Source organism: Pelecanus crispus, chromosome 13 (genome assembly GCF_030463565.1).
Source record: "Pelecanus crispus isolate bPelCri1 chromosome 13, bPelCri1.pri, whole genome shotgun sequence".
NCBI lineage: Eukaryota > Metazoa > Chordata > Aves > Pelecaniformes > Pelecanidae > Pelecanus > Pelecanus crispus.
The window spans coordinates 23,425,167-23,439,654 of NC_134655.1; the positions used below are offsets into that span (position 1 = coordinate 23,425,167).

Genomic DNA, 14,488 nt, shown 5'->3' on the forward strand with positions numbered 1-14,488 from the left:
CAGTCAAGTGAGACAAAGCCAGTAAAAATATATCCTGTTCTAGCCATTGGTCTCACCCTGCTCCAGCTGCAACTGTCTGTTTAGCCTTACCAGATGAAATTTTACTGCTGGAGCTTGAGCTATGAGCAGGTTTTATGAGGAACTGCTTTAAATCTCCTGTGTTACCCATCTCCCCCCCCCCGTGAAATATTTAGCAGCAGAGCAAAGGAAAGAGCAGTCCAGGAGAGAGGTGTGAAAGCACTACCAGGAATGGCTGCTGAAACAGTCGGTTTGCTCACAGAGCCCCGTGTGGTGTTTGCTTAGATTTCCTGTTTGAAGCACAGACATGACTGTGGTGTTGATCACCGTTACCAGATAAAGATTGTTTTTAATGGTGAGACAGTATAGCTAAGAAACACTACATGAATTAAGGCGATCGTACGCTTTGTATATAGACTGCTGCTTCTGTAGTGGAAAGCATTAAGTACATCCATTAGGAGCAGAGACCATGTCCTCCTTTTCTGTAAAGCATCCAGAGAGCACCTTTGTCTGAGATTGGGACCCTTAGCAGCTCTCGTTTCCCAAAGAAATCTCTCGTCAGGATGGGGACTCTTGCCCTGGATTCTCCCGAAATAGGCAGAGAGATATATAGATAGACGGGGCCTACTTCTGAGAGCTCCCACGCGCAAGACAAGTCATTCTTGAACCGAAGGGTAATTCCAGCTCTAGCTGTTAACTCCGCATACCACAAATTTCTCTGCATCATCAGGAACTTTTTCCATACATCTGCTATATAGATTGGCTTGTAGCATTTCCTTTTTTACCGAGATGTCCTTTTTGTACCGTGATACTTCGGTATGTACTTTCCTGTAAGTATTCCCTGCGGCTGTGTCTGTACAGCGGCACGTTTTCCTGGTGCTGGGGCCAGGCGTTCGGCTCCCTGAAATCCCTGCCAATTCTAATCTGCAGCTCGAGTGACTTGGCACCCATTTCTCACAAAGACCCTTGGTATCCTACACCTCTGTGCACGCCCCAGATACTTATATTTATCTTTGCCTGATTAGGGCTCATCTGCTGTAGAGTTTCTGCAGATGTTTCTTTATTTAAACCATACATTATGAAGGGAAGGAAAGGAGAGACACATGCAGAGGAAGGAGGTGTGTTTCATAGCATCGCTTACTCTGAAGTGACTCCGATGCCAGGAAAATGTGCACATTGCTCATAATTCTTTTTGTCTCATTTGTTCTTCCCTCCTACTCCCCCCTGGAAATACCCACCAACAGGAATTCCTTGCTTCCTTACTTACTAATTAAATCTCTCTGTCTATAGTAAACCAAGGTCTATCAGTGCGGCAGTATGTGGTCAAATGATGGTTGGAACCGCTCAGCAGGAAACTTGGTAGGAAAATACAACTTCAGCAGCTTAGCAGGCTTTATTTTTAGGGCACATGAGCTTGTTTAACTCTCGGATGCAAACTGCCAAATTTCTATTGTTGTCAGATGGCTCACGTCCCATCAGGCTGAGTCAAACTGGTGACTCACGGGCAAGGAGGAATCGCTTTGGCAATGCGTTGTGATTTTCTTCCCTCCTCCAGTCTAAGATGTTGAAGATAAAACCTTCAGCCTAAGATGATGAAACTTGTTTGCAAAAGTAGTTTCCAGTTTGTTCTGGTTAAAAAAAAAAGTCCTGTTTGTAATCAAAAAACCATCACCCTGCAAAATTGTTTGAAAAGCACCTGATGTACTGAAGTTGGGTGCTTTTGCAGTTGGCGTGGGCCGTCTCTGCTCATGCTCTGCGCTGGCCAGGTGCAAGCCAAGCCCTGAACGGAAACAACGGGGCCGTGTTAGCTCAGCCTTGTTCCTTGGCCAGCAACCCCTGCCGAGAGCTGGGATTTATTAAACCCGGAGCACAGTGCTGTACTGAGGCAGGGACGGGGATTTCAGGTGTGAGCTGGCTGGCATCTAGCCAGCTTGGCAAGTGGATGTAAATCCTGTGGAAGATTCAAGTCCATATGTTATTTGGGGAAACTCATGTTCTAATTCCAGCACACACAGCCTCTTTCCCTCTCGCCTCTCTCTCAGCCCCGCTCCTCCCAAATCCTTACCCTCCTCTGTAGTGCAAGCTACTCCTTCTAGAAATCACTAAACTAGCTCCTTGAGATATATATACACGTGGGATTATCTTGAACTCCTTACTGTGCTTGCTTCTTACCCTTCTGCGCTTTTGGCTCTTTAAAGCGTTGTGCGCAGTCGGATGCCGGCTGGGATACAGCGAGGATGTGCTTTCAGGCCATCGCCCGCAGAGATGAGAAAACCTTATGGCATTTCTGGTGGTTTTGTCTTACCGTGTGCTCTGAAGCAGGTCGGGGGGCTGGTGCCTTGCGGGAGAGCGGCAGCTGAGCAGTGTGGGGTATGTACCACCATGAGCATTCCTGTATCTTGCCCCTGGGTGTGCAGTTACTCCTGGCTCAGTCTGTGTGTAGCAGAGCTGGAAGGCAGCAAGCCTGACTGTCTCTGGTGGGTTTTTTAAGGTTATTTCTCAGGCTTACAGCACCTTGCAAAGATCTTGCCAATTTACTCAGAAGTTATTTAGAAGGAACCGGACTTGCGACCTTTTTTCCTGTTGTCACGGTCACCAAGAGGTGTTTGGATCTAATGCCCTGTCGCCTTGGCCGGTGGCCATGTCATTTGGAGAGCTGGTTCCCCTATGCGTGAGCTTTCTCCTCCGCTTCAGTGTGCGCTGGGCATTGCTGTCCGGCAGCTGTTCAGGCACTGAAGACGTGAACTGTTGCTGTCAGCGCTGAATTATGCTCGAGCGTGCCCCTTAAAATGAACCAACAAGTCTCTCTAATACAACATCTCATTCTGTAGGCCTCGCCAATGTGGAAAAAGATGGATGGCCTTAGGAGAAGGTACAATTGAAAACTTATTTAGTAGCCTACTACAGTGTGACGCTTACTTCTGCTTATAGCAGGCTTGTACTGGTTTAACTTTCAGTGACTTATGTACTGAGGGGTCTGTTTTGAGTTCATCGTTTGATAACTGTATGAGGTTTTTTGTTTATTTTACTTTTAAAGAACTTTACTCATGGAGTTTCTTACTGTAGCATGTTCTTGGGCCCTTCACTAAAGTGTTAGAGCACACAAAGTTGGCGGTTTAGGTGTCAGACAAGCCCACATGTGATTTTTAAAATCCCTAAATAGCCAAAATGTCCAGTCCTGCAATTTTTACATCAGTCAAAGTCTGGCTCAAGGCCATGGCAGTCTGTCACATACAAGGACTCCTCAAGAACTCAGGCAATTGTTCTCACTGCTTGACAGTGGTTATCCTGATTTTTTTTTTTCCCTCTTTAGCCTTGTGACCGATCTGCATGCTCAAACTGTCCTGCTTTGTCTAACAGAACTAAAGTGATAACTGTCCCTCCTCAGCTGCAAGCTTGCTGATAACTGCAAAGGATGCTTTTAATGGTATCGTTTATTTCTTTTCCAAATGTTGCTATATCGGCAGAAGGTACTGTGATGTTATGAGAACTGGAGTGCAAACCCAAACAGGTTGAGATAATGAAATAAAAATGGAGTATGAGTCAGGCTCTCAAAGTAAGGAAGGTGACTGTTTTCTGGGGGATGTATGCAGCCAGCTAGGTTGTGCTCTGTAAATGATGTGTGCAATAGGTTCATTTCTGGTTTGAACTGTGAAATAGTGTTTGAATCGCCCTTGATAGTTTCTGATCTGAACTACGGGTATGCTGCCGATGTGCTGACCTCCAAGGATGAGATGGCTTTGGTGAGGTGCTAGTCTTATCAGCTAGGGAGTTGAAATGTTCAGGTGTTGTATTTAAGACTTCACATGGAAATCAGAATCTATGTCCACCATATACCTACCCTTTATTCTGGGAGTGGGGCTCTGTGATGCACTCACCTGAGCTGCAAAGCTGGCTTTAAAAGTTCCTGCTGTTCTATCCCCACGGACATACTCCCCTCGGTTGTGCTGGCACAACCATTGATGGGATAGAGCTGTTAACAGGAACCTGGTTAAATGATCCAGGTTAAAAATAAACCCCCATTTTGGGGGGAGGTGGTGGAAATAAGAGTTATATTTAAACCAGATCACTGCAGTGATCTGGTAGACAATGTGACCTCCCAAGCAGCTGTTGCACAGCTCAAGGCCAGTGGAAGAGTCAGAGAGGGGTGTGGGGAGAAGAGGTGTCGAGCAGCCTCTGAAATCAGTTCCATTGTCCTCCCCCCTCAAAAAAAAAAAGTCCACAGACAGTGGAACTGTGAACACTGGTTTTGGAGAGTATCAACCAACATGAGTTGTGTTGAAAGGGGGAGTTGTAGAATAAGTGTTTGGGAATGTAAGTGACTGCTGCGTGACAGTGTCTTACACGTACCTCCCCCATCCTCATTTCTACCTGTGGTCCCTAGCTGCTAGTTTTTGATGAGATAATATACGGGAGCAAGACGGGATCTGAACTGCCAAACAGCTGCCGTATTTATGGCTGTACCAACATCATGACAAACAGGTCCTACCGATATTCCTCTCTCTCAGGTTGGGATGGCCCTATCGCACAGGTGTGTCTTCTTTCACACATGCCAATGGGAGTGGGGTTGGAAAAAGAAAATTTATTCTCATAAGCAATGGTGAGAGAAGATGCGTTTCAAATCATATAATTGGCAATGCAAAATCTTTAGGTTAGTGGAGGAATTCTAATAGGAACCCTTGGCCCCTTGCTCTGTGGCCTCTTAGCTGTGCAAGAGCCAAGTGACCAGTGCCAGCAGTGGAAAAAACCCTAACCAAGGACCAGAAACAGAAAATGCCTTCTCTAGATATTACTGTGAGAAGAACATTTAGCAGGATGTGATTGTTGGACTTGTGACTGAAATGTGTCCTTTGATAAATCTGAACCCTTTTCCTGCACAAATCTAAAAATGAGTCAAGGTCTCCTCAAATTAATTCCTGGGTATGGTTGCAGTCAGGTAGCTACATGCCTCGCTTTATACTGGTTTTAGAAGTCATTTTGCGTGCTTGATATTGCTCATGTGCAGGAAATCTTGTTTCTCTTCTGATAGCTCTACAGGTGCATGAGTAAATCTCAAATCAGTTGTAACCTCAAGCTCTGTATGAGTGGTGCTGATCGTGCCATTTATACCAGAAATTATTCTCCTGCTAAATGTCTTTATTGCCTTACCCCGAGCAGCGTGGTCAGTATCTGATGTTGCTGAATCATGCCCTATGCTTACATGAGACTTCATTGTGGTGGTTTTTTAGTCTAGTTTGGGAGTGCATTACTGCACAGGTTCTGCACAAGGCTGTAATGGACAGTGACAGAGAAGGCTAGAATTTGTAATGTTAATAATGACAGGATGTCATTATTAGAACATAGGAGAACTTTATAAACTTGTGTGACCTATGTAAAATTTGTGTTTCCCAGCTGAAGACTCTACATCTGTGCAGTAGAAAAGCAATCCTCCCCGTGATATCCCTGTGCTGATCTGATGCTGTGCCATGGATGTCTCTGTTCAAAGCACTTTCCCCAACTCCCTAATGCATCTAATATTGATTTAGCACATGAAATAACACCTCCACTGCCTGCCAGCTGCTAAATCAGCATTGTTCAAGTATGCCATGTGGTCCTCAGGCTCCTTGTGTAAGATCTCAGTGCTCACTTTTGCTGAGATGGCTTTTCTGCCATCTCACTTTTAGAGATAACACGGCTCGATGCCAGCTTTGGGCATAGCACAGTCCTTCCAGTGGTCAAAAGAGGTTTCAAGATGAATTTTATTCCGTTAGTGTGAGGACACAAACTTTGTGCCGCGGTTGAGTTTGAAATTAATGTGTTAATTAACAGCCAAAACACCAAGTCTAGAGAAACATTTTCCTTTTCCTTAGAGTAGATCTCTACCCTCGCTTTCTTTTTGGGTTGAGTGTGCTGTAGCAGTAAACCACTCCTTCCAGCAAGGCAGAAGTAGGAAATGTGAGGATGAAAGAGGGAGTGCAGACGTGCACGCTGAAGGGAGGGCGGCTGTGGGAGGCACAAGCAGGGACAGAAGGTGTTTTGGCAGCCCAGGCTCTGACTTTGTCATCCCGTGCAGGACAGAGATATGAAAGCTCAGGGAAACAAACCTGTTAAAATAGGTTCAGTGGCAACCGCTCCGGTCTCAGCTGTCTGCTGTGATCTTAGGATGCTGACTCTCAGAAGTGATCTAGTGAATGAGTTCCAAGAAAGTATTCCGTGACTGCAGAGATGATTGAGGGTAAAGACGCACTGCCTCAGAAGTTGGGGGATTTGTATAAAACAGCAAAAAGGAATGTCCAGGTTCCCATGCTTATGGTTTTCAGGAAATTCTTCATGTGTGCTGGATGTACTCAGAGTTTCTTAAGAGGTCTACAGAAAAACTTAAGTTTAAATATTATTCCAGTTAATATGTATATTTATAGAAGTCAGAGTAAATGAGCATGCTCACACATACTGTTTTTCCGGAACAAACTTTCCTTTTTCATTATGCATACACATGCACGCAGATACATAAAAGAGCAAACAGTGCAAAACATGCATGTTGTTAAGTTCTAGACAATATTTACATTGGTCAAAATCCCCCAGGCAGATAAAAGCTAGCATGGGGTTTTCTTAGGTACTGGACAGTTAAGTATTCTGGGAAAACATATGCACAGTGATCCTAAAGAGAAACCACCCGACTCCTTGCTTCGTCCCGGTGTTTAAGTGTGTGTGTGTCCTGTTGTTTCTGCATGGAAGTTAAATTTAAGAATTAAAACTGAGAACAGCCAGCAGCATTAAACATTATTTTAAAGTGAAGTGACAGTTCCAGAGAAAAACCAGGAATAGCGCTACGCTTTTCTTTGCTGTGAAATGTGCCCATTTTAAAGAGGTTTAAATCACTGCGTTAAATGACAGCCTTCAGACTGTCCATTTTCTGCCCTCCCTTTCCCCCACCCCAGCAGGCTCCAAAACTTGACCAGCACTTTTCCGCATGAGGAACCCCAGCACGCAGAGCCCTTTGCACATGCCCACGTCAGCTCTATCCACGGCTCTGCCTGGCAATCTTTCACACTTCCGTTGGTGCAAACTCACCGTGTTCCATGTCTACAGCAAGGGGCAGAAGGAGCCCAGATATTGACAGAACAAACACGAAACTGAGAAGATTCCAGCAGCTGGAATTGGTACCTTGAGAAAAGGATCTCTGACCACTGCTGTGGGAAGTAAAAAAGGTGTTTTGAGTAGATCTTCCTCACTTTCTAGGCTCTTTGACTGCATCATCTTGAATTTCCCGCAAACTTACTTGTCTAAACAAGACATCTCTGTAGCACAGCATCTCGGGGGTGATTTGAGTCATGGTCCTTAGGAGTGCATCAGAGAGCGAACGCACAGCTCGTACCCAGGCAGGACTCTCAGGGGTAAGCTTGAGGTCAGCATTCAGAAGTTAAAATTACAGTGTTTCCGGCATTAGCGGGGGGAAATAGGGCTTGGACTTCTAATCTTATGAAGAATAGCTCTGCCGCTTTCTTAAATTAATGCTGAGCAACATAATCTGCTTACTGAAATGAGGACTGTTTTGTTTCTGTTCTTAAATCCTATCCAAAGAACCCTTTGCAGTCTGTCCTTTCGGACGCAGCAAAGCTTTGGGGTTATCCTGTGCTTAGGGTTACGTTTGCTTGGCCGGCACGCTGAGACCCAGCCTGGCTTTTGGTGCCCAGCCTGGCTTTTGGTGCCCAGCCTGGCTTTTGGTGCCCAGCCTGGCTTTTGGTGCCCAGCCTGGCTTTTGGTGCACCGCACCAGCGGAGGAGCGCGGGGTGGCTCTCCCGACCCTTTCCGCTGGTCACCAGCTGCCGAGCGGGGCTGGGGCTGTGCGGGAGCCTGCTGCCTCTGCCTCTTTTGCAGCCTGGGTCGATGATAATTTAAGGCATCTCCTCGCTGTGCTCCATGGCGTGCTGTGGAAAACAGCCTCGGCTGCTCCCCTCGGTTCTTTCACGGCTTCTCTTTTTGCTTTCTCCAAATAGAGCGCTGTGTAGGCACGCTTTCGCAAGGACCGTTGTCATTGCTGTCCCTGTTCTGAGACAGCATTTCTGAGATGGTAATTTCCTGCCTGTTTTACAGCAAATCCACACGCTGGGAATGACATGGAGTGATACTGGGGAGTTTTTTAGGGACACTGGCCTTCGAGAAGATCATCAGAGGTCCCGTACAATCTTACCAGTGTGATGGGTCCCCTTTTCCTTCACCAGCTATTTGTCAGAGGGAAGTCCTCTCTGGGTTATACAGCAGGTTTTTGCTGGGTCGCAGGCAGGGAGGGACAGCAAACAGTCCCACTCCATCACCCCTGCGGCACCACAGGGGGAACTTCCTAAAAATGTCATGGGGGTATTTTTAGAGGGACCTAGAGGCTGAACCTGCACAGCAGGTCTGTGGTGGGCAAGCTTAGGAGGAACAGAGCCTTGCTCTCTGACGAGCAGCTGTGCACTTGCAAGTGCGGCACAGGAACTTTCCATCCTTCTTACACAAGGAGCCAGTACATGACTTTTATATGTCAGTCATGCTGCCTCCTTGCCCTTGCACTTCATAGACTTGAGCCCGAGTAGTTCGCACTGATTCTGCAAAGCTGGTGAAGATTTATGCCATCCCATGAACGCTTGGCACCTTTCATCTGATGTAGAGCCTGTTGTGTTACTAAAAAGCCTCCTGTAAGAGGAGGGGCTTTCATGGAGACTGTAATACAAGGCCCTGCTTCCTCCTGTCACGACATCTACTGTGAAAATGCAGACTGGCATGGCATTTTGCATAGGTGTGCATATACAAAGGTGAGTTTGGGCAGAGAGGTTTTCGTGTTGCAATGAAATCCTGGATTAATGCTGTATGCTTAGCATCTGAGGGGATTGCTGGGCCCTGTGTCTCAGCTTCAGCTAGATAAAGGCATTGACTTCTAATTAATTCGATTTTTGCTGTTAAACTCATAGTTCTGGTGCGTGCCATTTGCTGACAATAGCCCTTTGTCAGACAGGGGAGAAGGGACACTCAGCTGCACCTCAGCCAGAAAAACTGTGAATCCACTTTTTTTTTACCACCATCGTTCCTTCCAGCTTGGCTTTACCAGCATCTGAAAAATTACTTTTCCTCTCTCTGAATGCATAATTGGTTATTTATACACAAACCGTAGAGCATTTACTTGGTATACCTGACCTAGAAAAAAAGATTAGTCAAGAACTATCCTACCAGATGTGAGTGTCAGTCAACATATGATCTCCATATAATTTATAAGGTATTAAATTACAAAATAATGAATCTTTTCAGTTAGCATTTTGGCACATGATGATAGTATTACATTTTATGTGAGAATATCGACCGCAGCTCTTGCCCCATAAAACTGCAAACAGAAATTTGTAAGCATTGGCACTAGTTTCGCGTAGAAAAAGACACCCATTATGCTCGGATTACAGTCAAGCTATGTATGTACAGCCTGGAGGTTGTCCAGTCACACGCAGTTCTTTCCCCGCTCTCTTTTAACATTTCCTTAAGAAGGCTAGACAGTGGTTTCCAGCTTAGAATTTTTTTTTCCCTTCCCTTGGATTCAACTAGAGGAAGGTCTGCGCAGCGCAGAGCAGAAGGTCTTCCAGGATTCATGCAAACGAGGTATTACTCTGCTGTCAGCTCTGAGGTGCTGGACCAAATTCTGCTCTTGCTCACCCCGGAGCGACTGAGCAGCCACGTGAGAACAGCCCTGTCCCACGAAGCTCCCAAACCCCACGTAACTCGGGAATCTCATCTTTCTGCTTCTTGCTTGCAAGTGGAAAGAAGCAGCTTTAAAATAAGATTTACAAGCTGACAGTTACGCGTTGCCCGTTGAGAGCAAGCTGGCATGTAAACAAGTTTCTCGTCTGTCCCTGTAACACTGAAAAAATAAGGGATTTTGCGTTGGAGAAGAGCACTTACTCATGCACCATATATTTTTCTTGCAAATAAGAAGAGGGTTTGAAATGCACCCTCAGCTTTTTAGTGAATCCTGCCCACTCTCATTCCTTCTATCTCCCATCCCTAAACCGGGAGCTCTTGTCTCATTAAAGACGATTTTTAACAACCAGTTCACGGTAGGGCAGTGGAACTGGGGTGCCCCACCTCTCTCGCACAGCTTGGGACGTGTCAGAGCTGTTGATGGTTTCAGAGCCCCCTCCTCCTCCCTTGACAGCGCTGCGGTGCGAGGGACGGTTTGGTGCATATGGAAAACCCTGCCTGTATCGAGGCCTGTAAAATCCCTCTTGGCTCACTTTGCATTTTGATCTGAAGTTATGGAAACAGCTTCTCTGAAATATATACGTTTTATGGCAAGTGCTGAAACAGGCTCATCAGCCAAAGGAAATAAGAATTTTAAAAAGCCCTCTAAACAGTTCGGTTCAGGCCTGCGTGGGAGGGAACGGGGCATGGCACTGGCTTTCACTTTGCATATGGTAAATGGCAAACATGTTGCTTCTGTTTGAGGTAAACTTTTCCCAGCTGCTTGCAAATTCAGTATAATTGACTGTGCCCTTGTCCTGCCACATCTATCTCATTCCACCAACTAGTTTGAATGATCTGTCCTTGTTTTCACATTTTGTTTCTGCTCCAAAGTGGTGGTGTCTGAGGGTTTAATATATAGCAAATACCTCCCAAGTGTGTGCAAGTTTCTAGTAAATATAGCTGTAACTAAAGCTGAGGTACAATAGTTTGGGTGCTCTCATACTCCCTGCATATCATGTACTTTTCTGCAGTAAGACCCAAAAGCCAGGGGCACTAGATAAGCACCGGTCATTTTAGGGCTAAAATAGAATGATCTCTAGTGTCTGTCTCAGCCTTGGTAAGCAATTGACTCTTTTTATTCAAAGTGAATGTAGTGCTAAATAAATATTCCCTGCAAAGCATAACATTTTTTGCAGCTGAATTCTTTTCACACTTTAAAAAAAAAACCTCTGATGGCTCTAAGCAGTAATTGCATTTGATGTGTAGCTCTTAGTATCTCATGAGGCTTGATCTGAGAGACTTAAGATAAATAGCTGAGTGGAAAACATCTGTTCAATTAATATTTTGTCTGTCTTTTTTTTGGCAACATAGTCCTAGAAATAGCTTTATGCTGTACTGTGGAAAATGTAGATTACCGATCTAACAAGTTGTAACTTCATACTTTTTCGAGTTAAATTGTTTTTCTCATTTGTGTGTCTTACACTTAAAAATGAGTTAGCCTGTTAAGGTCAGTATAGCTTCAAATATGAAGCAATGGCTGGAGAAATGAACCATCTAGTAAAATGCAATGACATACAGAGAGTTAACTTTCCATATATTTATATAATCTGTATCTATAACAGGAAATGCAGGATTTGTAAATAAATTAATTGAGAAAACAAGAAAATGTTGCTGTAACCAACTAAGAAAAGAGCGCAGCTAACTTGGAATCATCGAATCGTTTAGGTTGGAAAAGACCTTTAAGATCATCCAGTCCAACCATTAACCTAACACTACCAAGTCCACACTAAACCAATTAAACCAATTAAGGGTAGACTAAACCATGTCCCAAAGTGCCATGTCCACCTGGTTTTTTTAACACTTCCAGGGAAGTGTTTTACTTACTCTTCTTTTGGAGTTGCTTTGAGACCCTCTAGTTAGTTGACTGTACAGCAAAAACCAGCAAGCAATCACTTACAAGATCTTCTCTTAGTTGGATGCTCTGACACCAACTGTCTGTAGCCAAACATGCTCTTTAGGTCAGCACTCTCTGGTCCTTCAGCCACACTTGATTTCCATGTGAGAGATTTGCCCTTGCAAGAACTCTGGGGTTTCAGGCCCTTTCAGCTGACTTTACAGTCTAGCCCTTACCAGAAATAGTCACATATAAACTCCTGGGATGTAAAAGCCCAGGTGCGACAGAGCAGTAACGAGCTCTTTACTTCTCCCTAGAGGTGGCATTTAAAATAAATTAAAAGACAGGTTAATCTGGCAACAATGAAGCTTATTTCAAAACTGCAGTATTACTTACGTTTTTCTCTTATTTTCTCTTCTGTCACCAAGCAACTGTTTTGCCTACTTTCAAAACAATTATTTACACTTCAAACCTTTCCACATAATAAATTCAGCATGCCTGTATCTAGTAAAACCAGGATGTATACTCTTGCAGTGAAATAAGAAAAAGCCAAAAGCTTTTATTATGCCTTTTTAAGCAAACATACATATTGTGTGAAGTTATTGAGTTAACATATGATGATGCATCTCCAGAAGGCATGAAATATTGGCAGGTTATCTCTAAGAAAATTAAATTTTCTATTTCCGAACTGGTCCTATGTCAACTGCAGGGAGAAAAAAATGCCAAATGTTGGCATCTTCTAATTAAAGCAGCTGTTCTGTTCCCTCCTTAGTTGGTGCATACATTGTCACCCATCCATAATCTCCAAAGGGAGATCCATTGGGATTTTTATGTTTCATGTTCGCCTGTTGCATCTGATGGAACCATCCCAGTATAAGGGTTTGTCTACCTGTGTAGTTATTCCCCCAGCAACTTTTCTTCATTAACACCATGTGTGAACCCACATATTCTGAAACAGCTATTTCACACATGGTGTTAATCAGAAGTTAATGGAGGATAACTCCATGTGTAAACATCTCACTAGAAATGTGATTCAGATGTTGGGTCTCCTCCATTCGTAATAGCCTGGTCACTTATTTCATCCTGTGGTGCTGGTAGCGCAGTCTTTGTTAGAGGTGTCTCAGTCTTGAAAAAAGAATCCATTTTTATCTGGGTTTTTATGTTGAAAGACTTCTGGAAGGATTCTGATGTAAAGTAATAGATGAAGGGGTCAAAGCAGCAGTTCAGTGTTGCAATGCACAATGTGATTGGGTACATTGTCCTCGCAAACCTCTCCAAGGAGCAATTTGCTATCGCTTGGGACCGCACAAGAGCATACAAGAAGAGTATGGAATTGTAAGGCACAAAGCACACGACGAAAATGGCCACGTGCACAATGATCATTTTCAATACTTTCTCTTTGTTTGTCCCGATCTGAGACAAGGTGGCAGGTTTCCGTAGAGTCCTGAGAACTAAAGAAGAGCATGTAAGGTTGAGTAGCAAAGGAATTATGAATCCTACCACTTCAATAAATATAGTGATCTTAGACAGATAGGTTTTCCAAATACGCTTCGAAAAACCTTCAAAACAGGTTGTGCTGGTGTTGGAAATGTTGGTTGTGGAGAACAATGAAGCTGAAATTCCACCACTGAGGACCAGTATCCAAACACCAGCACAGACTATGGCAGAATTTTTCCTGGTCCTAATGGTGCGAGATCGGAATGGATAGACGATAGCAAGGAAACGGTCAACACTAATGCAGGTGAGAAACAGCATGCTGCCATAGATGTTAGTGAGAAATGCTGTACCAGAAATCTTGCACAGGCTATCTCCAAAAGGCCAATGCCTGTTGAAATTATAAAAAATTTTAAAAGGCAAAGTGAACACAAAAAGCAAATCTGAAACAGCCAGGTTTGTCATGAAAATGGCTGTTTCGCTTCGCATTTTCATCCGAAAGCAGAAAACAAAGAGGGAGGCACAGTTAGTAATCAAACCAAGGATGAAGACCACGCTGTACACGGCTCCATACAAGTTGTATTTAAAGGAATCATCTGTCAAACAGGTATGATTGTTGCTGTGGTTTCCCATGCCAAGTTTGTGATGTGCTTCTGAAGAACTTCAAAGTCTACTTCAGTGACATCCATAAAATAAGGCAGTGATCTCTTTTCTTCCTGAAGAAACACATTCCAGGAAGGTTGCTTGACACCTTGCTACCACATTTCCATCATGAATCCTTTCATCCTAAAGGAGAGAGAAATAGATGCCATCAGTCTTGCAACCTGCTGTCACCTAAAGCAGCTGTGCAGGAGAACACATACTCTTTCCAAATGAATGGATGTGCAAACAAGACCAGTAATTAGTTTTCAAGGTAGTCTTTACAAATTCCACTATTATTGGGATTTTTCGAAGTGGAACACAGCAGTTACTGTACTCAGCCTTTCCTTTCCTTCCCCCATCGCTCCCTTGTCCTCCTACTGGAAGGAGAGTGATCGCAAATTCCAACTTTCTGCTTGGAAAGGTTTTTCTTTACAATTTGCGATGTGTTTGGAAAGAAATCATGGACCCAGGATATTGTCCAGGTATAGAATCAAACAGTCTGAAATGTTCACCTAAACTTGTAACAAGAGGAGAAAGAAGCTGAAAGCTTTGGTGTTTGCTTTTAACTGTGCAGAAATGAAAGTTCTATGGTTTTTCAACCTTTCTTGATGCAAAAGTATTAAAACACCCCAAACCTTATATTGACAAAGTACTGCTTTGCCTTTTTTCTACTTGAAAATAGGAGCATCCTTACTCATGTTTTTCAAAGTGAAAAACCGAAATGTATTTCAGAAATGTTTTTCAAAAATACTTTCTAAAGTTATGCTTGCCACTTTTGGAAAATGTTGCATTTTTTTTCCTTAAATTTCTGCAAAA

General features: G+C 43.9%; 1 protein-coding gene across 1 annotated transcript; it reads right to left on the minus strand.

Annotated features, from left to right (window-relative positions):
* Window positions 1-12,616: 12,616 nt before the first annotated feature.
* LPAR4 (lysophosphatidic acid receptor 4) lies at window positions 12,617-13,663 on the minus strand. Its single transcript, XM_009479332.2, has one exon. It carries the CDS (start codon window positions 13,661-13,663, stop codon window positions 12,617-12,619), a length of 1,047 nt encoding a protein of 348 aa, XP_009477607.1.
* Between the last annotated feature and the right edge of the window lie 825 nt (window positions 13,664-14,488).